The 27,916-nt window shown below is 41.5% G+C and overlaps 2 protein-coding genes and 2 long non-coding RNA genes across 9 annotated transcripts in view; 3 read left to right on the top strand and 1 right to left on the bottom strand.

The window, feature by feature from the left end:
* Window positions 1-2,368, top strand: part of ttll12 (tubulin tyrosine ligase-like family, member 12) — a 73,540-nt gene extending 71,172 nt beyond the window's left edge. Inside the window, exons 13-14 of the mRNA XM_031288191.2 lie at window positions 884-1,022; window positions 2,078-2,368. Of these exons, the coding sequence (XP_031144051.1) occupies window positions 884-1,022; window positions 2,078-2,229 (291 nt within the window). The 3' untranslated portion in view covers window positions 2,230-2,368. The remainder of the gene's footprint in view (window positions 1-883; window positions 1,023-2,077) is intronic.
* LOC118493957 lies at window positions 584-20,145 on the bottom strand. The gene is made up of 4 exons (XR_004896006.1): window positions 20,036-20,145; window positions 12,065-12,066; window positions 9,983-9,991; window positions 584-595 (listed from the first exon to the last, which is right to left on the bottom strand). It is a non-coding gene; the product is annotated as an uncharacterized LOC118493957 (long non-coding RNA).
* Window positions 6,530-26,603, top strand: LOC116042091. The gene is made up of 2 exons (XR_004896005.1): window positions 6,530-6,562; window positions 26,307-26,603. It is a non-coding gene; the product is annotated as an uncharacterized LOC116042091 (long non-coding RNA).
* On the top strand, window positions 14,963-26,055 carry LOC116042083. Of its 6 annotated transcripts, none has more exons than XM_035995945.1 (6): window positions 14,963-15,265; window positions 20,559-21,141; window positions 21,220-21,916; window positions 22,307-25,180; window positions 25,322-25,384; window positions 25,567-26,055. In XM_035995945.1, exons 2-6 carry the CDS (start codon window positions 20,608-20,610, stop codon window positions 25,617-25,619), a joined length of 4,221 nt encoding a protein of 1,406 aa, XP_035851838.1. In that variant the 5' UTR covers window positions 14,963-15,265; window positions 20,559-20,607; the 3' UTR covers window positions 25,620-26,055. The 6 variants fall into 6 exon arrangements, with proteins under 6 accessions (XP_035851838.1, XP_035851840.1, XP_035851837.1 ...); XM_035995947.1 differs by having other exon boundaries at window positions 20,559-21,916; window positions 22,307-22,690; window positions 23,111-25,180; XM_035995944.1 differs by having other exon boundaries at window positions 20,559-21,916; window positions 22,307-22,991; window positions 23,031-25,180.
* Window positions 26,604-27,916: the final 1,313 nt, after the last annotated feature.

The raw sequence follows: 27,916 nt of genomic DNA, 5'->3' as shown, positions 1-27,916 counted from the left end.
TCTTCTGTTGTCTTTTCACTTCTGTCATGTGTAGAATATATTCTGTAGAAGTAAAAGCCTTGAGTCTTGGGTGACCTTGCTCTCCCCTCTTTCCTGGCCTTATAAAGATAAGGTGCAGAATGCCTAGAGCAGAGTGCACCGAATAAAGCATTTGGAAAACAATAATGTGTTTAATAGTAACAAAACAATCTCTGGCCGAGAGAACGGGGAGAACAAAGGTGTATTCATGGGCTAGCGCGACCTTCCTTTTACAATCTTCTTGTTAAAACAAGCCGTCTGGATTATGTCCAACTGATGGCGGCGACAGACACCGTCGCAGGAGGAAGAATCTGAAGGGGATAAAAAAAAGTCAGGGAAATGATAGACGGGAGTCAGACTCCGAAAAGACTTGTTGGCGTTAGGGTGAGAGATAATTGTCTTGAAGGAAATCTGATTCCTTATGCATAAAGTGTATTTTGCTTCCAATATCATTTACTAAAGTTTATTATAGACTAACCGCACGAATCCTGTGTATTGATTTTCTGGTCTACCATTCAACGAACACAGAACTTAAAGTAGCAGTGTTTGAGGTGACCAAATTGGAGTCAGAGAGGCTCTAGACTTTGAGGCCAGACCAGAGTTGGTCAGATAAAATCATTCACATGTTAATCAGAAAACCTGATGCTGTCCTGAGTGGGTGACAGTAGTACAATATCTGTCTTTATTTTTGTTCCTAATAAAATGTTTTTGCCGCGAGCAAAAGTCACTTCATAATGCAGCAACAAGCTCTGCTTTGTACGTCCTATATGTGATGATGCATTAAACACAGTTGTACATGTGGGTGTTATGTGGTGTTGTGCACTTTCCTTACACTTTCCTTCCTTCCTTTCCCTCCCTCTCACAGGCAGAGATATTTTCCGCGTTGAAGGAGTTGTTCCAGGCAGCCTCGTCTCGACCGGCTCCGTATGGTATATGTTCCTACCCATCCTCCCGGGCCATCTATGCCGTAGACCTCATGCTGAAGTGGAGTACTGGGCAAAATGGTGAGCATTTGTTCTTAGAGAGAAAGAAAGGGAGACGGAGCGTCCCTCCATGCTAAACCAGTCCTCTAGCTTTCAGATACTAATATGATGACAATATGGACTTTTCCCCTTACATCCAACCTTTGTTCCTTTAGAGGTATACATCCAAATTTCAGTTATCTGTTAAAGTGTGATGTATGTTACTTACTTTGCCCTGGGGTAAGAAACTTCCATTGTCATAAAGAACTCCTTTGTGCCTTCAGCTGAATGTGTGATGTGAAGGGTTATTGTCCTCCTTCAGTGTCCCTCCAACACCCTACTTACCCTTACGTTGACACACCCTAAAGCACTCAAGCTACGTCTCTGACTGGCAACTTTCTTTTTAATGGTTGCAGTGCAGTTTGTGACATTCAACTTTTTAACATGCAGTTGGAACAAAGGCTGGGATAGGGTGAGGAGTTCTGTGGTTAGATCATGCTTGTATCATGTGGACTGGATATGGAATGGCTGCCCATTCATTAGGAGCTAACTTGCCTTTTCAGTGCATACCTCAAAAAAGAAGATTTGGGGAAATGTGGTTGTTTTTGTGTGTGATAACACTCAAGCAAGTGGAAATGGACTGGTTTGTTACTAGGTTAGCTGGTTCAATGGTCCCACACTGGCAGTTACAGTCGAGTAACTATCTTTTTGCCATTTTTATTTTTTTTACAAAATACAAAACATACAACTCGCAACGTGAACACAACCAGACATCAAGACATTTAACAAAATAGTAACAAAATAGACAATAAACCAAACCAAATAAACGTATGTATAAATGACAAAACCATAAGCCCATCATATAGGTCTCTCCCCCTCTTAGGAGCCCTCCAGAAAGCTCGGGTACTTTCCCCATTTTCTAGTGTAGACATCCAATCTGGAAAACCGTTTCTATGACATTTTTGTTCAAACGCCGCCACCCTAGCCATCTCACAAGCCCACTCCTGGATTGACCGCAACCGTAAACATGCAGATATCAGTTCTGTGCATTCTAATCATCGTTCATCTAATTTGTGTGCCTTCTGATCCCGGGTCAGGTGAGCGAGTGATGCAGCCTCAGATCCTGGAGTTGAACTTCAGCCCAGACTGTGCTAGGGCCTGCCTCTACCACCCCTCCTTCTACAACCACATGTTCCAGACACTCTTCCTGGACGAGCCAGAGCACTGCCCAGTCACACAAATTGTATGATCAACTCAACATCACTGGCGATTGTGTCTGCAGTACAGAGACATATTCACATGTATATTCACATTTTGGTGCCTACTTTTCTTCTTTTACACTCTTTCTCTGTAACTGGTTACTATCTTAACTTTCCAATAGATGTTAAAGGTGCACTATGAGTTCCTGCATGGTTTCAGTGCGATTTCATTTTTGTCTCAAATCGTAGGGATCTCTCCTTGATCCGCTAGCTGCCTGCCCCCTGAACACACCGTGAAACAGCTCGGTCTCGGGAGACAACACAGGGGTCGTAAACGTCAAACAAACACTAGAGGCACAGGATAGGCACCAAAATACAACAAACCACGTTCCAGCCAATCACTGACAAGATGGTTGGGGGACGGGGTGGGGGTTAGTGACAGTTAGTCATGACAGTTACGGAAACATGGGGGGAGGGGAGAGCTTGCTCTGTTTTGTTTGGTGTTTACTTGGAACGTCAAGTGACGTCATGCAGGAACTCATAGTGACCTTTAAGGGCTTATGAAACATGTTCGCCTCTGTAGCTCAGTTCCTCATACATCTTTACATCATTGCCTTTTTTCATTTTAAAGTGCTCATATTATGCTAATTTTCAGGTTCATAATTGTATTTAGAGGTTGTACCAGAATAGGTTTACGTGGTTTAATTTTCAAAAACCACCATATTTTTGTTGTGTTGCACATTGCTGCAGCTCCTCTTTTCACCCTGTGTTCAGGTCTCTGTTTTAGCTACAGAGTGAGACATCTCACTTCTGTTCCATCTTTGTTGGAAGTCGCACATGCTCAGCTAGGTAAGGACTACTAGCCAGTCAGAAGCAGAGTACGAGGGCGTGTCCTGACAGTACCTAGGTAAGGACTACTAGCCAGTCAGAAGCAGAGTATGAGGGAGTACCATGCTAGCAGCTAGGTGAGCATTATAACGTGTGTTCCAAAGTGACCACGTTTGTCTCTGAAGTAAAGGCTGGACTACAACAGAGCTGTTTGGAGCAGTTTGTGAACAGTGTTTTCTGTTGGAGATGGTAAGTCCCTTTGGGGGGAACTTTGGGTTTTTCACTTTGTAAACCTATAACATACACAAAAAAGATATATGACACAATAAAGGAAAGGAGAAAAGCCAAAAAGCAGAATATGAGCACTTTAATGAAATTATTACAAGGCTGTTCTCAAAACTGCTGGTGTTATGAACCCAATGATTAAAACCCACACATTTCTGTGCAAATGAGAAGCAATAAAAATATCTCTGGATAAACTGGAATTGTATCATAAATGATTCTGCGACAAAAACAAATTGGTGCTGTGAAAGTTAAGTGCACAGTTACCTCTTACCTCTGTCGACCTCCCACCTTCCTATTTGTTATTTCTTTTCTTTTCTTCCTTGTCACATCACGTGTCAGTTGTTTACATCTGAGGAGATTCCAGGAGTGTGTGGAGCCTCAATTTCTCCGGCCAGAGCCATGAGTGCATAGTGTGACCTGCTGTGATCTAAGGAAGAAAAACAATTCAGACAGTGTTGAAAAATGTGCTATATAAATAAAATGCAATGATTGTTATAAAGCAACACAAAGCATGGTTCAGTTCACAATGTTCTAAAGGTTTAATGAGACACAAGAATAGATACATTTCCTAACAATCGCTCCATTCAGTTAGATGATGTGAGAGTGGAAAGACAAGAAACACCAGAGGAAAGGAGGATTGGTTCAAGGTAAGTTCACTCAGATAAATCTTTAGGGAGGAAGACAGTGGAACAAGATGTAATACCAATTTATGATACCAAATAAAATAGATGAGAGGCTTTGTTCAGAGTTTTTACAGATTGGAATGCAACAGAATCACAACTTATGAAGGTAGCGTAAAATTAAAGCATTTTTATACCTAAAAAAGGTATTTGTGTGTAACCCTGTGATAAAGGGTTAAACAAGATAACTACATTTATTAAAATAATGTAATGTCCTATTACCCAGTGGATGATAACATCATTACAATATATTATTTTAGGATTATTTTATTACTTATTTTATTTCCACTATTCTACACAATAAAAGACGCGGAGAGAAAATTGATTTACAAACTAGTTGAACTACAACCGTGAGTGAAAGCGAAACAATAGTTGCATGCTTTTTAGTATTTTGTTTTTTAAAGAAGTGAAGGACAACCTGTGTACCAGAGGTGAACCGCTTCTGGCATTGTATCTGGGAGTTTCATGGAGTTGGGCTATATCGACACATTGCTAATCTGGCTAAATATTAGCTGTACGGGTGCACCTATCTGATATTAAGATCAGGTATCGGTCCCGATATTGACAAAATAGCTGGATCGGGGATCGAAAAAATTAACAGAGCCACGAGCCAATCCAGTTTTGTTAATTTATTTTCCCCTCTGTCACACGTGTGTCACATGCTGGAAGAGTTGAGTGTACAAATAAATAAGAATTCAATACATTACATCTATGTTATTTTGTCTTAGTTAGGAAAGTAATGTTTAGTTAGGAAAGTCTGGTAACTTTAGTCTCTTCCACATGGTGGAAGGAAGGTGAAAGGTATACAGTGTATTATTAATTCAACAACGGTATCAGATCGGTATTGGGTATCGACAGATACACAAAGCCCAGGAATCGGTATCGGGACTGAAAAAGTCAGATCGGTGCTTCCCTAATTAGCTGGTGTGTTTATAACGGTGTCATGTTGTGCAAACTCCAACATGACAGTAAATAACCACAACACGACAGCCAATCACACCACACGAAAGAAAAATTTGCTGCGATTTTACACCTCCCCCCATGCCCTGCACAGTTTGGGTGAGACAGGGCCCTGTTGTGTCAGTTTCTTTTAATCAAGCATTAAATAAACACTAATGAATATGCATTCTAAATACAAAAATTAGTCCCTTTGTTCTTGGTTTTGGGATCTCCAGTGTGTGTTTCTCAAATGCTAAGGTAATGCTGCGTAGGTACGTAACACAATGATCCCATTGTTCACAGAATAGTAAACTGTGAGGGTAAATAAACCTGGAGCTGGAGTGTAATGGAAGATTTCCAACTGACCGGGAGAAGAAACTAAATTAATGAATCTTTGTAAAGTCGAAATAAAGGCAGCAGGAATCCAAGTTGATTTTGTTCTTTTTAATGCTTGCAAGCAGGAGAGCTGTTTTCACAGACACAGAGTGCAGTGAAAGAAGCCTCAACAGGCACAGGCAATGGCTATCATTTCTACAACAAGAAACAACCTTCACAGTCAGACAAGAGACAGAAGTTATGCTGCTTATCTGCCCCTTCCCATGAGCTCTCAAGGGTGCCCTTGTGCAGTGCTTAATTTGTAAAGTGGGAGGTCCCGGAGCGCAGAGGGGGGGTGGATCCGGCGACTCAAAACGGGGATTGGAGGTAACGGATCAAAAGAAAATGACACTGCCTACGTAGCTTCCCTGACTACAAAAGCCTAAACAACGCTGCTTGTACATCAGGGCAATGTTTATTTTAATTTCAGAACATGCACTGCATGGGTACGAAATGTAACGTCTCCACATTCTTGATCGGCGGAAACGGTTTTTGCTTGTTTGGGATCTGACTGAAAAAGTTAAGCAAACTTTGTTGTCTTTTTGACATTTTATCCCTGAGTGAAACGAGGCTAACAGCAATCTCAACCAGCACAAGCGCATGTGTCATTGAAGTGCCTCCCCCCCCTCCGTCCCTCTCCCCCCTCCGTCTTACCTTGAAAATTCACTTCAAAACGCACCGCAAATACAAACGCAAGATTTTTGTGGAACTTCAATGGGGAATAAGGACTAACAAGACAGATAACAACATTGAACACCACACAAACAGTCGTTTATTTTTTTCATTTAGGCAATTCATTTTTCATAGTGACACAGGAGGTGTCGGATCCAAGAAAAAAGGTTCCGGATCCAACGTCGGAGGTGCCGGAACATGTTCCGGCTTAAATTAAGCCCTGCCCTTGTGAGATGTTTCATAACAGATGATCCCATTGTTCGCTGAAGAGTAAATAGTGTGAGGGTAAATAAACCTGGAGCTGGCTCCTGGAGTTGGCCGTTCCTAATGGAATTAACACATGCATGCTCCCATTACTTACTTATGTAAGCGTAGAAAGGGGCCCGATATTCACTCTCCCCACTCTGCCAATATCATGACAACGTGATTGAATACCACTTCTATAGCATGTAATGTATCACTAACCATGTGTTGTGGTGTCAAATATATGCGACACAGAGCAGGTAACAATCAGGGAACCATCTGCATTATAGGACCCGTCAGGACCCGTCAGGACCCGTTGGGCCGGGCCGGGTTCGGACAGATATTTAGAAATGATGTTGGGGTTTGGGTCGGACTCGGTCACATCAGCGTGATAAGGCATTGAACATTTTAAATCTAAAACAGCTTATTATGTAGGTGCGTGCCTGTGTTAACGTGCTTGTTGCCCCGTGTGTGCTGATGCCTCATCTGTTGACATTTCTGAATCCGCACTCCAGTCTGCATCCTTCCAGATATTTCTTTTTGTTGTTTCTAACGGCAGTTGATATGAACAGAGCCAAGTTTAAGTCCGGTGAATTCCATGGTTACATGTCTGCGACTGGCACAAATTGTCCTACATTTTGGTCAAAACAATTTAGGGAGAAAAATGTACAATGCTGTGCCCGTTCTAACAATGTACTTAGGGAGGCAAACAGACTTTCACATGAGGCCCATGTTAAGATATTTCTATTATTTAGACATGGATTTTACCTAGATGAGTCATATATTATATTAAGGTTAAAGTAGGCTATACCATGATATTGGGTGTGTCTGTGGGACAGGTTAGCTGCAGTTTTACAGCCCATAGGAATGTGTGAGTTTATGCCTGGTCGAAAAAAGGTCACGACGAGAGGTCATGAGGAGGAAGGAAGGAAGGTGAGGGGTTTCTGTCAACCCATTTGGAGAACGAACAGATGCCTTGGCATCCTGGGGGTGGAGATGGAGCATCCCCCACATGCTGAGGACACAGAGAGGGACAGCCCAGAGAGAATAAAGGATTTGGACTTTTGTGAAACATTGCGCATAACTGGGAGGCACGAGGAGGTGTCAGTTGTGTAGCCCGCATGTAGGCCTGCATGTGTATTTGTACATATTTTAAAATGCTGTTACTAAAGAAGTGTTTTTTATTACTTTTATAACTTTATTATTAACGTCTCAGTAATTTATTTCAGTCCACCGGTTAAGTGTTCATCAAAACGAATACACTTAAGAGGGATGGGTTAAAGTGTAAGGCACATCAGAATCAGAATCTGAGGCGTGAGAGTGCCTGGGATTCCAGATCTTATTTATCCTTCCTGGATGGATGGATGGATGGATGGATGGATGGATGGACGGACGGACGGACGGACGGACGGACGGACGGACGGACGGACGGGTGGATGGGTGGATGGTTGGGTGGGTGGATTGACGGACGGACGGACGGACGGACGGACGGACGGACGGATGGACGGATGGACGGATGGATGGATGGATGGTTGGGTGGACGGATGGATGAATGGATGAACGGATGGATGGATGGATGGATGGATGCCTTCGCCCTTATCTAAATAGCTTCTAAATAGACATACAGACTGACAGTCCGAATTATATTATACTGATATAAGTCAAGGTGTAGTGGCAAAATTTCATTTAAGCATGATTTTCTATATATTTTTCTGTTTCATTTCTTTTATGTTTCTATCACAAATGTGAAGGGAGTTTATTTCACTTACTGATCCCACATGTAGACTTTTAAATCTTCTCTTTATAATGAGCTGACGCCCGGGAGTCTGCTGAAATATAGATGGCCTCTGTGTGAACTGATAAGGGTACAAGGTCAACTGAAACATCTTCCCTCTGTCTTACATTAGCTCTCACCAGCCCACGGATCTACGGGGAATGTGATCCAGGAGGTGATTCTGTGAAATGTGTTCCTCCTATATTTGCAAATATACTTAATAAAATACAAAAAACCTAACTTGGTTTAGTCTTCGACTGTTCTTTATTTTTGTTTCACAATTCTATTTTTCTTCCAAAACCTCTACACCTGCTGCAACGAAAACTTCCACCACAATCGTTAAGAAGATGTAATGTAATTTGATGGGGAGGGAGAATCGTTTCCTTATTGTTAGCGGTGTTCTCCTCAGAATTCTGTCAAGAAGCTGTACCATGTGTTGTGCTGTCAAATATATGTGACACAGAGCAGGACATAAAAAGGGAACCATCTGCATTCCTCCAGATATTTCTTTTCATTGTTTCTATCGGCAGTTGATACGAACAGAGCCAAAAGTTTAAGTCCGGTGAATTCCATGGTTACATGTCTGCGACCGGTACAAATTTTCCTACATTTTGGTCAAAACAATTTAGGGAGAAAAATGTACAATGTTGTGCCCTTTCTAACAATGTACTTAGGGAGGCGAACAGACTTTATTATTTAGACATGGATTTTACCTAGATGAGTCATATATTATGTTAAGGTTAAAGTAGGCTATACCATGATATTGGGTGTGTCTGTGGGACAGGTTAGCTGCAGTTTTACAGCCCATAGGAATGTGTGAGTTTATGCCTGGTCGAAAAAAGGTCACGACGAGAGGTCATGAGGAGGAAGGAAGGTGAGGGGCTTCTGTCAACTCATGATACCATGATTAGTTTTTCTGGAGGCTGATGGATCTCAGTGGTGAAGTGGCAATTTAAACTATAATACAGTTTGTGTTATCAGGCTGGTAGAGGGACAACCTACTAGGGCTGCCACCTCTTAGTCGACTACGATTTCTTTAGTTGATGAGTCATTTTTTATGCTTATTCATGCTTAATTACTCATTTCCAAGAAACTTATGAGCACATTTCTGGTAAACACAAGATTTAAAGTGGTGCTTTTGCAGGATTAATTGTGGAGAAACTCAGTTTTACAGATGGTTCATTAACTACATTTATATTGTGCTTTTCTAGTCTTAATCACCTCTCAAAGAGCACAGCTCTGTCGATTACATCAACTAATCGATTAATCGACAAAATCATATAAGTGTTAGTCGACTAAGAATTTCTTTAGTCGAGGACAGACCTACAACCTACCCTGCTCATTATTTTCAATTAGCTGCATCTTTTAATTTTTGTTACAATTTACCTTGCACATACTGTATTGCTGCTGGTCTTTCTGCCAGCAGATAGTAACAAACCAGGCCTAGATGTTATGTGCTGAAAGAGCTGAACATTTTGAATGGTTTTTGTAGCTGAACGTATGCAGAAGTTAGAGACGACCAAGAAAACGTACGGAAGAGGGAAAAATAATAATAAAGAACAGGATATGTTGAAACAGCATTCCCACAAATAACAAAATGATGGAGTTAGTGACTGATGGCTGACTCACGGACAGATAACTGCAGAGCTGACTGATGCTTGAGTGAGTTTTAATTCATTTTTTACTAGAGCTGTGATTGAATTAAACTCCCACAGGGCTGGATGCTCTCCTCACCACAAGCCATTACCTCCTATTAGAGATGTAACAGAAGCAGCAGGCAGGGCGGCAGGTCAGTCCATGATGACACTGGCTGTTCTTCCTTCATTTTATGGAAAAAATCTCTTACAGACTGTATGTGTCTGCTGGTGGTGCTCTATTGTACATATATACAAAATATAGTCCAACATGTGTATTTCTTTCTGAGAGTTAGAGAAGATTGATAGCACTCTTGTGTCTGAGTAGTACAAAGCTGGAGCCAGGATGTGTTTAGCCTAGCTTGATAAAGACTGGACACAGCTAGCATGGCTCTGTCCGAAATCAAAAACTATTTTTTATTCACACGTATCTCGTCTTACAGAGCTGGAGTCAGGATGTGTGTAGCCTAGCTTAGGATAAAGATTGAATGCAGGAGAAACAGTTGAGAAGAGTAAAAAAATATAAGCATTGACTTTTGTAATTTTTTTTTGTGTGTGTGTGCGCGTGTGGTGTGTCTCTTTGTGTCTGTCTCTGTCTCTGTCTGTGTGTGTGTGTGTGTGTGTGTGTGTGTGTGTGTTTGTGTGTGTGTGTGTGTGTGTGTGTCACAAGCCGGCTCACAGCCTGTGGCAAAGAATGAGGAGACACCAACAACAAGTATAGGCCAATCAAGATATTTTATTGTAAATCAAAGCAATTAACTTTAAACAAAGAAAAAGGAATGAAGTATGAGCATGTCATAATGTAAGGTGTATGTCAAGTGCATGAATGAGTAAATCTGTGTGTATGAAAATGACTGAGTGAAAACTAAATAAAACTATAAAGGAACAAACAAAACAGGATCATACCTGGAGGAGCAGAGAGAGAGAGAAGAGTGGTTAGAAGCAGCTTAAATACCCTGAGCCCAGGTGGCTCGACCCTCCTCTGCCTGCAGGAGGAACCTCCCCTGCAATGCAGAGGAGGGGCCGTAACAGTGTGTGTGTGTGTGTGTCTCTCTCTCTGTATGTCTTGTAGAAGTCAATTTTAAATGTCTGCAGCCCAAGATAAAGGCGCCCAAGGCCAGATAAAGGCGCCCAAGGCCAGATAAAGGCGCGGACTCCAACTTTGCGATTGCTCTTCTTTTTTTGTTTAAAATACAACAAGATTAAAAGTCGTAAAAGAATAAACACAGAAGTTGAGGGAGTCAGCTGAGAAAAAGAGCTTTAATGTGTATGAAAGTAAATCAACACACATGAAAGCCCGAGCAAGGTCGGGACATATCTTGCTAAAGATTTCTTTGTTCTGCAGCGTCTTATATTATGTCAAGACAGACTATCCCCCAGAAAAACCTTCCAATGACCACCTTCAGGACATGCGGTGTAACAATTCAATTGGCTACCTTTGAGTCTAAGACCTTCCTATTTTGGGGAATTTCCACTTTTTGAAGTCATAGAGCTGATTTATTTTATTTTTAGCTGTGGTTGCTGTCTCTGAAGTTCATGCTCAGGGCATGGGGAGGGGCTCTGAGAGGAGCTGCACAAGGGGGGAGAGTCTACTGTATGTGTAGCAGTGAGGAAGGCAGCCGCTGGAAGCACTGGGAGAGAGAAAGTCTGTGACTCCCACCAGGCAGACACATTGACGTCTCCTATCTATATGACATTGTCCCCATAATTCAATTAAAAACCAGATTTATCATATTTTGCCACAACAGTCTCTGTGTCTGTCTCTGTCTGTGTGTGTGTGTGTGTGTGTGTGTGTGTGTGTGTGTGTTGGGGGGGTGTTGGGGGTGTGTGTGTCTCTCTGTGTGTGTGTGTGTGTGTGTGTGTGTGTGTGTGTGTGTGTGTGTGTGTGTGTGTGTGTGTCTCTATATTGCTGCTATTGCAGCACATCGGCACACTGAATTAATTTATCCATAACTTGTAAGAGTGATATTTCACTTTGCAACGATTTGGTGAGAAATTGATTGAACCAGGACTTGGTACCTGTTGACTTTAGACCATTGTCTCCAAATGTCAAACACGCGACTGGAGTTCGATGGCAACAAATAGAACCCACTGCCATCCCTTATACTCCCAAATTTGAGCTGTAAGTGGACTTGGTTGCTGGAAAAGCTCAACAGAGACTGAGATTTACTAACGGTCAATGTAAACCAATTCAAAATATGACTGACATCATTAAAAAGTCACACAACCCAATTTAAACACTTTTTTCTTTGAAAAAGCCCAGAAATAAGGGTATGTAGACGACTAAAGGAACAAAGTCTTCTCCCCTGACTCTTGATATATCAATTATTTTTGTCATTATGTGGTATCTTTAGTTGTTAATTGCTGCGTTGCTGTATGGAAGAGGGATCCGCTGACACTGATCTTGACTATAAAAGGTTTATTACATCAAAGATTTCAGCATCAATTTACAAACTCCTGCAGAGAGCTTGGAGAGACGACCGACCCGATCTTCAAATATTGTCGCTCTCTCGTTCTGCTGTTAAAACATGGTATTTATCTGTGCATTTATGTAACATATTGTGGGGGTGTGAGTATATGATTGGAGTAGGGAACTGACCATTTAAGGCCTTATACATGGTATAGCTCCTACAAAATATATTCTGTCTTAGGGGGCCCCTTCTAATGTTAACAGTTTCCAAATGTTTCAGCAACAGTAGGGTAAAGTTCATAGGAATTCCCTTATATGGCAAACCTTAAGTCAAAGTTGTAAATCTTCAGATACCACAATTATTTGGCTGTATTGATCAATTACCCACTGGTTGTTGAATAAAAATCATGTAAGAACCCAAGGAAAAGCTCTGGTGGTGCCTGTTAGAAAAAGTATACTTGTGTGTTAAACTGTTGCATGAAAACTATTGTAACAATTATATCTGTGCACGGCTGCAACCAAAAGGACAGAGTAACCTTGCAAGAACAGAAAGCCCTCTGTGGGCCGACCCAGTTAAAATCTCGTTTTGTTCTCATACTAATGACACGTGTACGTTTGTTTGTGTGGAAAGCTTTTATTAATCAACTGTAGGAAGGCATTCAGAAATGTCAACAGATGAGGCATCAGCACACACGGGGCAACAAGCACGTTAACACAGGCACGCACCTACATAATAAGCTTTTTTAGATTTAAAAACCCCGAACCCCAACATCATTTCTAAATATCTGTCGAAAAGAAAAAAAGGCCGATTCTGGCCCATATAGGCCAATATATATATATATATATATATATATATATATATATATATATATATATATATATATATATATACAGTATCTCACAAAAGTGAGTACACCCCTCACATTTTAGTAAATATTTCACTATATCTTTTAAACACTGAAGAAATTACACTTTGCTACAATGTAAAGTATTAAGTTTACAGCTTGTATAACAGTGTAAATGTGCTGTCCCCTCAAAATAACTCAACACACGGTTCAGTTCAGTTTATTCTTTGTCCCAGAAGGGCAATTTGTATGCAGCAGGAAAACATCACATGAAAATATACACCACAAACCACACAACAATTAACTTACTAAACAAACAGCAATAAATACAGCAATAAAACAGCAATAGTAGCAAAGTTATGTTGGGGACATATTAAAAGTAATAATCAATAATGATAATGAAATAAATAAAAAGAAATACAGGGGTAATTAAGATAAGCAAGAGTTATCACCTCCTCTTAGCTAAATTGAGTGCCTGAATGGAACGAGGAATAAAAGAGTTTTTGTATCTCTGTTTAAGAGTCAAAGGAGTGCTAAAACGTAAACCAGAAGGTAATAGCAAGTATTCTCCGTACAGAGGGTGAGTGGTGTCCTTGCAAATAGACATGGCTTTTTTAGAAATCTGTTTGTTAAAAATGTCTGTAAGGCTACTGATCTTCACACCCACTATCTTGCTAGCCACATTCACAATTTTTAAAAGCGCATTTTTATCCTTGACAGTGAGGTTTCCATACCAGCAGATGATAGAAAATGACAAGGCAGACTCTATAAAAGCTTTGTAGAACAAAGTCATCAATGTTTTATCCACCTGGAATTTAGCAAGTTTCCTGAGTGCAAAGAGTCTTTGTTGGCCTCTCTTGCACACGGAAGCAGTGTTCAGTTGGAATTTGAGCTGGTTGTCAATCAAAGTGCCCAGATATTTGTAGTAAGGCACCATGTCTATGTCCTGGCCATTGATGACACTACTACAAGGGACATTGGGATGATGTCTGAAATCAATGGACATATCCTTAGTTTTTGTAATGTTTAGATGAAGGAAAGCATCCTTACACCAGCCAACAAAATTATCCCAGCCATAGTGTCTAAACTGCTGGCAACAAAAGTGAGTACACCCCTATGTTAAATTCCCATAGAGGCAGGCAGATTTTTATTTTTAAAGGCCAGTTATTTCATGGATCCAGGATACTATGCATCCTGATAAAGTTCCCTTGGCCTTTGGAATTAAAATAGCCCCACATCATCACATACCCTTCACCATACCTAGAGATTGGCATGGTTTTATTTCAGTTAGCCTGATAGCTGGTTTGATTTGCATTGAGAGATGATTTTATGGAAAGTACCCTATGTCAATCTCTAGGTATGGTGAAGGGTATGTGATGATGTGGGGCTATTTTAATTCCAAAGGCCAAGGGAACTTTATCAGGATGCATAGTATCCTGGATCCATGAAATAACTGGCCTTTAAAAATAAAAATCTGCCTTTTGTTGCCGGCAGTTTAGACATTAATGGCTGTGTGTTGAGTTACTTTGAGGGGACAGCACATTTACACTGTTATACAAGCTGTAGGCTACACTTAATTCTTTATATTGTAGCAACGTGTAATTTCTTCAGTGTTGTCCCATTAAAAGATATAGTGAAATATTTACTAAAATGTGAGGGGTGTACTCACTTTTGTGAGATACTGTCAGTATACCCACTACAATACATTAGACTACACCACTGCTATGGATCCTAAACACACATTGCAGGCTGTTGTATTGTCAACAGAAACTTACCACCACAACGTGCTGATAGATTGTAGGATGTTTAGTGTAGAAAGAGAAAGATTGAAGGAAGGGTAATGGCTGCATCAAAGTTCTGTTAGAAACAGCCGGGTGGGAAATGTGCACAGGTTCAAACTAAGCTTTAATTAAATGTAGGCTATTTCTTTATTTATTCATTCTTTTATTATTTTTGGTCGATTAAAGTGATCACGTTGAACACTCCGCTACAGTAGGTGGCAGCATGCACATTAACCGTCGGTTTGTAGTCCGCCAATAACACCGAGGAAGAAGAAGAAGAAGCCGAGCGGTGTATATAAATGGCCGGGTCAGAGCTGTCCCTCCTCAGTGGGCGTTGAGACCATGGGTGTAACGAGGTAGCCGTTGAGACTCAGCACATCGGCGACTGCGAACTAAAGTGGGAATAATCGTGAGGAAATACATCCCCGGCTTTTTTTTTCTTCGTACCCATAGACGTTGATGGACAACGAGCATGGGCTTTCTCTCAGTTGAGGGTCGAGTTTAACTCGGTGGAAATCCACCGTAGGAAAAAAATAACTTTAGACTACCTTTACACCGGGTTTGAAGAAGCTTTGGCAGTGCTGATTACAGCGTTAAATTAGGTGAAATGCGGAGCTGCGGTAAGTAATGTTGAACGTTAGAGGATACTTCGACGTTTGTATTTCTCTGACTTAAGTTTTCTGTTCGGCGGAAGCCTAGCTGCTATTGGCTCAGTTTCACCAAGTAACGTTACTGTTTAGTTGTGGTATCGCTTGTCAGCGTCCCTGTCTTATCGTTCGCAACATGCTGTCCGTCGGCTGATGGGAAAACCCCCGAAATGTTTGACATATGTGGGGTAGACCATATTAGGTCGGTCTACCCCGACGGCTTTAACAGTACCGTATTATATTGGTACTGTTAAAGCCGTTATGTTATAGAAACGTACATTCAGTAGTAGTCATGAAGTCTCGTTTTCACAGTTTTGGTTTGTGTCAGTAATTGTGTATTGTAAAACGTTAGAGTTACGTTACGCCATTGCTTGGGCGTGCCTCTGTGGATGAAATCCGTAATATAATTTAAACGGGTGAGTTATAAAAAAACAAAAAAAACACACTCCCCACAGTCATGAAGTGTGAAATAAGCTTTAGACCCCAAAACCGTTTTTGCACCAGCAACTCAACAACCCAACTTGTTAATTTCTGCCTAAAGTTGGGCATTTTTAACACGGACTATGGGGAATGGTCGGTACGTAACGTTAGCTCACAATGCCTTGTGTTTCTCACTCCCGTAACTTATTGTTCATCAGACGTGACATGAGAAGAGGGAGATTAGCTAACGTTAGCCAACCTATTTATAAAAAAAAAAAATCATATTTGAATAGTAATTCAGCATTCGAATAGTATTCTTTTTTTTTTTTTTTACTTTTCGAATTATATTCGACTTTCAGAATTCGTTCCAACAGCCTTAGTCATGATACTTAGAGGGTAGACAAAAAATATATAAAAAACAAAAAAATAGTTGTTTATACAGGCCTTTCTCTGTGTTTTTTTTTTTTTTTTTTTAATAATTACAGCGTGCTGCTGTCTAAATCAAATTTCTGTTTGCTGTAGACCTTTTCAAAGATATATAGAATCAAAACTCTTTAAAACAAATTTAAAGGGGAACTATTATATAGCATTTTCAGGTTAATTCTTGTATTTTGTCTCTTGTATTTTGTGTTTGTACTAGGACATGTTCTGATAAAGTTCTGATGGGTGGATGGACAGGTGGTGAAGACAGTCAGACCATCAGCTGGTTATCTCCCATGGTGCTGCAGTATTTTTCTATTACTGCCCATGGCTGCTGCAACTGCACTCTGTCAGAGAAGCTCTGTTAAAGCGCCTGTCTCTTTAGGCCCCCTCCTGAAAAAGCCCGGTCTGCTCTGATTGGCCCATGTGTTTTCTGGAATTGCCGCAGTAATCTATGCTCCAGTCTTGTTTTACTAGTAGCAGCTGGAGCTACTGCAACAGAGTATATAGCAGGACTTGACAGTGAAAAATCACAAATAATGGCTTCTAAACCGAAGACTATACAACCGGACATGTCCCAGCCGTAATGTGACCCGAATTTGGAGAGAAATTACCTAGTGAACCTAGCATCCATCACGTGACGTCACCTGTTGTTCTGTAGACTGCCGTTTTGAAGCCTCAAGCTGGCGATACAGGTGTCGGCGTCTTGGTTTTTTGCAAACGGATGTGGTGATTTAATTTGCAGTAACCTCAGCAGTTATGGCAGGTTAGCATGGCGGCGTTGGCCAGGACCAGTAAGGATCACTAAACTGGCTATGTCTCAGTTGTTTTTGCGAGTAACCAACTTGAGTACTCTATATACTTCAATGTAAGTACACAAATGTTGAAATGACATAAAATGCCTATCCCTAGTAGCAGATGAAACATGTTCCGAAATCCTTGGCCGTCAACCATACTGATAGGCATCGTGTCTTTTTCTATAACTGCATAGATCGATTGGGTTATTTTCTCATCCTGCTGTGGGTTGCAGCTCTGCCGCGCAAAAACTGAGGTGGTGGTGGGTTGCTCCTGGTGAGAGGACGAGGAGGATCCACCCAAGGCGCTCAAATGAATGTTGTACAAGTGGTAGAGCATTGTTGTTGTCGTGTTGTATTTGAACACAGAATTACAGCTTTTGCTGATGGAATTTTCTACAATGTGACGGTAATTTTGAATTTAAGATTTGAGTTGGATTTTACAAGGTGGTTTATTGAACATTATCACTCAGTACAAGCGCAAAGAACACTGCTGGATTTAATCTTCGATAACGTGGATCTAACCTATGATTATGGAGAGAAAAAACATCTGCGGCGTCAGTACTTATATTGTAATATAAAGATTAATCATTATTCCCACATTTACTTTCTGCAGTCTGACTTCAGTTCACCACCTCACCATCTGCGTCACCAATTCCCATTGTCTCCAAAATGTGTGTATGCATGGCTGAGTTTGCGTGGAGGACCGCACATTCTCCCGTCAAGTTAGTTTTTTATTAATTACAAACTTTGAGCGGGAAGTGGCGTACGCACATTTCCTGCCCGTTTTGTGCGTACGCCACGTTTATAAATGAGACCCCTGTAAAGATCAGTGTAGAGTTCTTTTAAAAATCCTGTTAACAGTAAATGTGAAAATATCTCGGATTTAGATCTAACTGCAGAAATAATGAAAGCCAATTATCGGTTTCATCACTTCACAGCTATTTTAATGTAAACTGTGCCATAAATTAGGGTTGTGCCGACATCACGATGGGTCAAGTTGTAATTTACTGCCCCTACCAGCAGGCGGCAGGTATTTACAGAGGGCATTTAAATGTGTCTGATCTTTTCTATGTTAAATGTTAGCCCACAGTAGTAGAAAAGAATATTTATTATATCGTCAACTGCCAATTTAGGGGACATCGCCCAACCCTACCATAAATACTCATGGCTAATCCTCTGTCATGATTGGCAGGTGGGCATATAGCCATGTCCCTAAAGCAGCCCCTGCTTTACCAATTTTAAAATGGAATCATAACTTCCAAAAGAACATAATGCTGTATTGAAGCATGCAATTGAGGCCATAAACTCATTATGAAAATTAATCAAATCATTCATATTTTCCCATAGACTTTTATAGAAACTGACTTTTCTTTTGCAACCAGTGGAGTCGCCAATAGTCGAGAAGATAGAATGCAGGTTTAAGGCACTTCTGCATTGGCTTCCCTTTTAAAAAATGTTTTAAAAACATTTAATTGCTTTGTGCTACCCTTTTTGCAATGTAATACATGGATTGCAAATTGAATGGATTATGCAGTCACTTGGTGAGCCAGCCAGCGGGTTTTCTGATCACTTAAATTGCTAGGTGATGAGCCTTGCATATGATATAGTAGGGCTGGGCGATAAATCAAATGTATCGACATCGAAACTGAAGCTGTTTATCGACGTATTTTTCCCATGATGATGATTTATTTTTTATATCTCCTTTTAAAAACCTTCCACCGCGTGTGCAGGGTCCGAAATTAACACTCGCCAGTCACCAAATGCGGAGGCGGGCTGACACACAAACACCAGTGCAGACACCAGCCACTACCTTCTGTGGGCATGCTAATCTCTGTGAAACGTACACAAAGGCCTAGAGGAAAGTAGTAATTTATCATGAGGTCCTGTATATGTTTGCACAGTAGTCATTAGTCATGGGTCCCAGTGGTCTTGGTTTCCTATTGAAGTGGAGAGGATTGAGTCACATACTGATGTAAAGTCTGGCATGTGGGACTGCTGTGATTGGTTGAAGTCGCAGGAAACTCTGGTTATTGGTCAAATTTGATATATATATATATATATATATATATATATATATATATATATATATATATATATATATATATATATATATATATATATATATATATATATATATATATTGAATATCTGATAAATAAGTGAGTGAGCAACACAAGGCATTGTGAGATAATTGAGGGCACGGAGCTACGATAGAGAGACAGAGTTACGTTAGAGAGGGAGTGGCAGGCTGAGCTCGGGAGTCTAAAGAAGGATGGAAAATACTGTTTTCATGTTGATCGTAAATAGGACATTTGCAATTGCAATTTCTCTGCCGCAGTAAGCGGACCTCCCACTCTGAGGCTCTGTACCAAATTGTCACAGATATTGCAATATTTATAAGTAGATGCGTTTTGGCCTATGATTCAATAAATGTGAATGGGACATTTGCAATTGTACTTTACTACAGACCTTGTAGCCTCGGCACTGTCATGCTTTGGGTTCCACTTTCGCGGGGCTTTGGGCAGGCTTGGACCCCATCACAGGGCTTAAAGTATTCCAGATTTGTTTTGATGCGCTTGATTTAACCAATCATCGACCACCTACCAATGAGTTCTAGCCAATCGGATGCAAAGTAGGGCGGGTATTTGCCAAAATGTGAGAGTGCGGTGCAGGTGTGGTCTCCGTGGTAACGCGGCTAAAAAAATGAAGGCAGACCCAAAGTTTATCAAACTTGGAGCATGTAGATACAGCTTTAGTTGAGAAAGGACTTAAAAACAAATGGCGCTGGGCATGAATAGAGGACAAGAGGAAAATGGTGGAGACAGGAAGCCGTTTTAGCACTTGGTTCCTCAGATTGAGGGAGTCGGGTGCTTGCTTCTGCAGCACATGTTCAAGGAAGACACTGTACGGCAGCAGCGGTAAAAAAGGGCTTGCTAGCTTTTTTGATGATGACCTGGCCAAAGTAACAACACATCTAGAAAATTTTGTTTTCACAATGATTCATTGTAGGATTATGATATTATTGCAATATGTAAATCTACATTGACTCTTAATTTAACAAAAAAGTTTCAGGCTCAGGATTTTTTTCACTTTAAGCCCTGCCAACATAACTGCTTGCAGTTCTAGTTTATCATTGCAGTTTTTGTTTTCTTAAAAACTAACCGGCTTAGGTACCAATGGGTGTCAGGCTTCCCAAAGCAAAATAACCAAACAGCCCTAGTTGCATTCCTTCTCTTCAAGAATAGATGGAACTTGGATTTAGTACCACCTCCTGAGCAGCTCCAAAATGTAGGTTTAAGAACTGACCCCCAAAGAGTGGTACGAGGTTGTAACCACAGGGGGAAAGGCCTATACCATTAACTTTTTCCACATCCGCATTCCGCGAAGACCTGCCTTACTCTGCCTTTGATTGGCTAGTAGTCCATGGGTCTCCTACACAGAATGCAGCACGAAGGAAAAAAATAACTCTGCCAGTGCGGGTTCAGTAAATGATGGCAAGCTTCATGCTGATTTGGCACACTGATTAACAAGAACATTTTAAATGGCACTGCATATTTAAAAGGTTGCTGACCCCTTTTGTAGTAAATATGACACCAGCCAACCACTAATTTTCCTTATTTGTTTCCTAGACCTGAGAAGCAAACTGAAGTCATCACTTGAAAGATTGCTCTTTATGCAATGCGATCCGGATTTCCACACAGCCAAGCTGGGGCCTATTCTGTGTTCCAAGACTGGAGTAACGTGGGTGCTCGCCGACTACCACAAGACTTCAATGTTACACCTGTACCAGTTGTTCACCCTGAAGTTGGAAAGCAAAACAACATGGTAGCCACTCAGTATCCTGAGGAGCTAAGAGTGACTTGCAGTCGAGTTCCGTTGCAGCAAGGCTATCAATCACAGAAACTTTACCACCAACAGGAGTCACAGGCAACCGTAACAAGCACCGGATTTCAGCACCCAAGACCCGGGGATGGTGCATGTATTTCTCAAAACATGCAAATGAGCAGAAAAGATAACGCAGACTTTTATTCATCGGCATATGTCTCCGCACAACACAGCAGTTATTTTGGGACATCGGCCTATGAGAACTCTGTAAGACTACCTGATAGTAACAGTGGACAACAAAAGGAATATTCCAAGCAAAATTTCAGTTGGCGTTTCCAGAACAAGTCAAATTGGAACCATGATACTGGACTGCAGCAACCTTTGAATTGTGCCTTTAAAGACTGTACCAGTTCTGCAGCACTTCAGGGAGACAGACTTGAAGTCCCAGCACAGACATTTCCTTTACAAGATCAGTGTTCCTCTGTGACTGTGTGCAAAAAAATGTCTTCTTCGCCTCTGCTGGAAGCCTTACTAAAAGGAACCTCTTCAGAACTGCCTTGGCCATCAGAGGAAACAAATGGCAACATTGACCTTAACACTAAAGCTATTATTTTAAATAAAGGACACCGCAAATGTCAGCAAGTCAAAGGTTCACCAACTGTTCTAAACTGTGGACAGGCTAGAGCACAGAACCTAGATCATTCAACAGGAACACCTTCCACCCCCTATCAGCAGCAGGTCTCCTCCCGCCGTCTCAGCAGTCGGCCATCCACGGACAAACTCATGTCAGCTGCAAAAACACGACCACCTACAGATGTCGAAATACAGAACTTTCTTGCACAAAGGCTCATGTATTTTAGGTCTATTTTAACTCAGAAAAACACAAATCCTGGACATTCAAATAAGGATTTGGACAGGAACTCCACACTGCAGTCTGACAGCATCATGCCAAAGGTCGACGGTGTTGCCCGTCTCCCTACAACCTCTGCCAAAGATGATGTGGAGAGACAAAGTCACAACTGGGGTGCCAATGAGCAGTGCACAGTTGGACAAGCACGTAAAGAGGACAGTTCAAAGGACCGCAAAGTAAATGGCAAGTTAATACTCAAGTCTAAAGACACAGATGACTGTGCTACATCTGCATCAGAGAAACATTCAACAGGTACACCAGTCGCTGTTGTAGAACATTCTAAATATCCTTTAAAAAATGCATCTGTTGACAAGAGTGCATCAGTAGATTTTGATTTGTGTGTAAAAAAACATTGGGATGCAGCTATGCCTGCAAATGAATATTTCAAACCTGTTTGTTCAGATGACTGTGAAGATGATACATGTGTCAGAAAAAATTATGAAGGTTTTTATAGTAAATGGTGTGATAAGTACATACAGAATGGCATGACAACCATTCATTATTCATTAACTGCACTGAAGGAGCTCATTGCTAGTTTGGAAAATGTAGAGGACATTGCAGAGATGGAGAACTTTTCTAAAGTCATACTGCAACAATACTGGAATGGGGATATAGATAACCTTCATCTCTTTACATTCACAGAATATCCACGAATAATGATGGACGTTGCTGCCACTTGCACAAAGAATGAAGATGAGAGTCCAGTAGTTCTCACAGCAGTGCCTCAAATGACCTGGGATGAACTGACTGAGAAGCAACCGAGTTCACCCGATGTCTCGGAGGAGCTTCAAACCAAGTCGAGTTCAGTAGCATCTGAAAACCAAACATTTAAATGCCTGCCGCGCATCGAAAACCAAGATGCAAATACAAAAGAAAAGAAAACCATTGAAGATCGCCAACAGTGCGGTGTTAACTGGAAGGAAGTAAATCCACATTCCCAGCTAAATTCAGCAGTTGACAGCATTCAGATTCATAACATAGTATCACTCTATACAAACCAAAGTGAAGGTGCGAGTGAGGATGCAGGTGCTGTGCGTTTACAAACCGATTTAAGCACAGCGCTTTCTGAAAACAAAGAATTGGTTTTAAAAAATCCACAGTACGAAGACATTTCAGACGATGACCCCTCCCAGCCGGCCACAGAACTCCCAACGACGGTGCAGTTTCTCTCAGCTGGTCCTGAAGACCCACAGTATGAAGATATTACTGAAGATGAAAGTCCACAGATTGAGTCTATGGCTGTGGAGACATCGTCACCTACACAAGTAACTGTACCCAACAATACTCAGTCACCATTTGACAATGAAGACTATGGACATTTGCAGGGACGGGCTCAGACAGACACAGTAATCATTTCAGATGAGGAACCGGTTCCAAAGAAGCAGGTTTCACCAGACACAGAAAGACGTGATATAGCACATTGTTCTACTCCTTTTGTCGAAGCTGGTGAAACTGGTCCATTATACCCTCAATGTGACAGTGGTCCTTTCTCTGAAGATGAGACTGATGATGATGATGATGATGATGACTGGTTATTCATACCTATAACCATATCAGACCTTAAATTTGAATCAGAGAATGAAGACCAGGATAGCCCAGAAATACATGTGCTAGATGGTGGGGAAACGGGACAATGTGACACAAGCCCAACACGCTGGCCATCTCCGACACCGGTACCAGCTTCTCCTCCTTCCCAGCTCGAGACGTTTGACACTATGGCCAGCTTTATGAAACAAGCATTAGGCAGGAGCACACCTGATCATGGGATGGACTCTGAGGGAAACCCACAACCAACTAAGACCAGGAGAGAGTCTGTAGACAGCTGTGCAACTGAGGACAGCTGTGATTACTCCTCTGCATTAACTACTGCACACAACTATTTGACGGTGTCCACGATGAGGTCAGCGCCTCTGCTCTCAGAGACGGATGATTCGGAGGGTGAAGGCAATGATGGTACAAATATGCCAAGAAGTCCAAACAAGAGTTTGGACAAGTCGGCCATGAAAAGCCTTGGATGGACCAATGGACAAAACATTCCAACAGAGGGTGACATAATAATCCTTGATTCTGAGGATGAAGGTGACCAAAACTGCAAAACAGAAAGTGTTATAATCATTGACTCTGATACAGACGACGATGACCAAACGCCAAGGAGGAACTGCATTTTATCCTCGGGGTCGGACAGTGGGGACGCCCCATGTGTGGAAGAAAAACAACCGTCCCCTAAAGCTGTGGACAGGGAGTATAGGATGGCTAAAGAAAAGCTTCCGGAAACCAAACTGCCTGTAGCAAACTCATCACTGCCACATCCCCGGCCTACACTTCACGATACACAATTAAAAGAAGCGACGCAGGATGCCTGCTCTGACCTGTCAGACAGTAGGGGAAAGAGTGGGCAGCCGACTGAAGCTAAATGTGGCTCCGAGCACGTTCAGCACAAGACCAACAGACAAACGACCTCGAAAAGAAAGGCCGTTTGTGATTCAGGGAAAGTGGTTGAAAAAAGCCATTTCAGCAAAAAGAAGGCAAAAACAAAAGGAATACTCTCATCAGGATCAGGAGACGGCGGCGATTCCTTACGTGCTACGAAAAACAGACCTTCGGCTGAAACTGTGGAACGTCTTCGTGGGACTGCTAGCGGAAAGCAGCCTAAAAAAAGCAGACGGTCGTCTGATGATTCTTCAGAGAAGCAGCCCCAGTCTGTGGGCAGGGAGGCAGAGCCTACTCTGGGTCGTAATCCTGTTGTTCCTCGCTTTGTTATTGAGAAGCCCCTTCAACACAATCACTCCTTGAAGCTTTTTAAAGAAACTGCAGTCCACAGGCAGGGTAAAGATGGATCTCGGTCTCCAAAGACGTCCACGGCATCCAGCAACAATACTGACTCGTACGCGAGTAAAAAGGTGCGATTTGTGCCCACGTCAAAACCTGCAAATGACAAGCGCCATGCAACGGAGAACATTCAGGCCAACGTAAAACCCCGACTGTTTTCGAGGCAACATTCCTTGCCGACCTTCAGTAGCTCGTCTTCCACAAGTGACCAACTTTCTGAAGCCAGACAGAGCTCGGCCTCCTCGAGAGATTTTTCTCGGTCCATCAGTCTTCCTACAGCTAAGCAGAGCACAGCTATTCCCAAACACACGTCTTCATCCAGCCTCCAGCGGTCTCGCTCTCACAGAAACCCCTCATCTTTCAACCCCCCTGACGGTCCCGCAAACGGACCGTCCTCTTCTGGAACCGTGCATAGTTTAAGAAATAAACGAGCGAAAGAAATCTGGGAGGAGAGCTATATCCCAACCAGGAAAGACAAAAAAACTAGCCCGGGGATGAAGGAAGACTTGAGAACCACCACAAATAATTTGAAGAGGGCAGCTAGACCAGATCCTAGACGGAGGCAAAAGTCCCAAAAGTCTTCAACCCCCCTGATGAAGAAGTCCAAGATTGAGGCCATAGGGATGACAAAGGCCGCAGCCATAGAGATGACAAAGTCCGCAGGTCGCGATCCCCCTGGAGAACAAAGTGTGTTCTTTTTAAAGTCTCTAAAATGTGTTTTCTTTTTAAATGTCCTTAATAAATCCCAACAGTCAAATGATTATAGAAGTAGTACTTTTTAATGTGACTAATTCAAATCCATGTTCCTAACCCTTATTTGTACAATAGGAAGCTTTGTGGGTGATCATTACAAGTGGTCAGAGAAGCCAACCGTGGCAAAGCCAACAAAAGGTGATACTTAACATTTTCCCCATCATGGTTATGGTCCATGCATAATATCAATTTCTTCTTTTTTTTTTTTTATTTTTACAGCCAAGCAATGTACTATGCAATTTCACCAGGTTTTGTTGTTTCTGAGATGCAGGTGTAATTCTTTCTTTTTTTCTGCTTTCTCCTGCTATTTCTCACTGCAGGTTCCAGCAGGGAGGGAATAAGGTATAGACCCGCTCCAAAAACCCATCGGTGAGCAGAAGGTGCCCGGTTCTGTGAATCTGTCTCCAGTTTGTTTTCACTCCCAAAGTGACAGGTGGTTGATCGGTGAAAACAAGTTACTGGTTAAATCTTTTCATTTTACATAGTACTTTCTGTATTGTAACTGTTTGTGTGTATGTGTATACTGTTTACTATTATATTATATTAGCTGTTTGGGGTAACTGCATTGTTTTTGAATGTCTTGGGTCAACGGGAAACAAATGTTCTTTTTACGAGCTACCTCAAAATTGTATTAAAATTTTCTCTTTTTCATCTTAAACTTGAAACTCAACAGATATTTTGATCCTTTTTTTAATATGTCACATTTTTGGATATTGTTTTTTTTGTACTTTCATAAACTATAGCCAATGTTGTATCACTTTTTAAAACGTAAATGTGAAAATGCATAAAAGGTCAACTGGATTCATTGCGGTTTGTCTTGTCTAGTGTGCTCTTCTGCTTCACCATTAGAGGGAAACATTGCAAAATACATTACATAAACTATTTTTAAATTATACACAGTAGTGTGTGTTAAACCATATATTGTAACCTGGCAACATGCGAAATGTTGGCTCCATAGTATTATGTTGGTGTCATACAGTTGAGCAGCTGTGATAATAGAAACTGGTGAAAACTAGAAGATGGATACCCGAACCGAACCCGATGGTACCCGACGGGCCAGGTCGGGCTCGGTCATATCAGCGCAATAAGGCATTGAACATTTTAAATTTAAAAAAACTTATTATGTAGGTGTGCCCCTGTGTTAACGTGCCCTTGTCGCCCCGTGTGAGCTGATGACCATCTGTTGATATTTATAAAAATAAGGCTTCGGTCAACAGTCTTAAGTCTTTGATCTTTACGCAAAGAAGGTTCAGTACAGAAGAGTCCGAGAGAACAAACAAAGGAACTAGAAATCAGATGGTACTTATGTACTTCTGTTGCTGAACAGAAAAGGCCTGGTTGTGACAGAACTGCAAGGTTAGGGGGAGGCTGATTTGAACCAGCTCTGGTTGTCAAAGAGGAACAACAACTTGTGGTGTGAGCAGGGTCAAAAGTGCATGCGTGCGTCAGTACATTCTGTCTAGACATTTGTATAATGTCGAAACAGATTAATACATTTCCATTACAAACCAGTCCAGCGCCCACGTCGTTGAATTAGCAAATGCACCTGCGCCCATGGGCGTGCTGGTCTTACAGGGAGGTGTGTTCAGGTGCATTCTGGGCGTGCTGGTCTTACAGGGAGGTGTGTTCAGGTGCATTCTGGGCGTGCTGGTCTTACAGGGAGGTGTGTTCAGGTGCATTCTGGGTGTGCTGGTCTTACAGGGAGGTGTGTTCAGGTGCATTCTGGGCGTGTTGCTATCTTGAGGCAGCGGGAAGTGATCGTGCCATTGACCAACAAAAACCTGGTCTAAAGTCAATAACGCAGCATTTCATTGTTATTTTAACAGCAAATTAGTAAAATGTGCCTAGACTCATGCACAGTACTTTACGCCGTGCGCTTAGATCGTTAAAATAGGGCCCTTACTGTATAGATTTTCACAATAGAATAATTATCATCTGCATGGATCAGGGGGTTAGGAACGTACCAAAGTCACCCCTGAATGTGCATGTTAAAATTGTATTCATGTGTCTCTTAAGGTTCACAGCTAGGGGAGCTTTGTTACTTTGTCAATTTTACCAGACTGATCCCAGTTTTGGGATAAATTAATAGATAATAATATATTAAATGTTTTTATTATGTATTCTGCATGAATTGATGCTTTGAGGTTAAAAAAAGCCCTCAAATGTATCAAGTACCATTTAAGCTACCAGTGAATATTCACCTTGAACATTGAAAAATAAAGCCCCCTTTAAGAATTATGGGTAACTGGCATGATGTTTGGTACATTTTCAAGTGTTCTAGCTTTTAAAGGCGTCTTAAACCATCCTGAAATCTCAATTTTAGAGTAAGGTTGTTTTGGAATGTTTTTGACTGTTAAACTAGAACAGTCTGCAGAGCAGACGTCACTCGCAAAACAATGTCTGAAAAATGAGTTTAATGACGGAGCTGGTCTGACCATGGAGATGCAAGAAATATGTGGATTGGAAAAGAAACCGAACCAAGAGTAACTGCTCCAAGTTCACAAACTCATCATCTATAAGGTAAAAGAAATGAATAAATGGACTTGGCTTAATATGTGGAAAAGGCAGGGAAATCACCGTAAATAGGCCTGTACTGTTACAAACTCTATCTGCATTATATAATAATATACTAATGAAACATGGTCCAAACCTGAGGACGAATCCATCCTA

Source organism: Sander lucioperca, chromosome 20 (assembly GCF_008315115.2).
Source record: "Sander lucioperca isolate FBNREF2018 chromosome 20, SLUC_FBN_1.2, whole genome shotgun sequence".
Classification (NCBI taxonomy): domain Eukaryota; kingdom Metazoa; phylum Chordata; class Actinopteri; order Perciformes; family Percidae; genus Sander; species Sander lucioperca.
The sequence above is the reverse complement of the archived record's forward strand: the minus strand, read 5'-3'. Positions and strand labels throughout refer to the sequence as shown.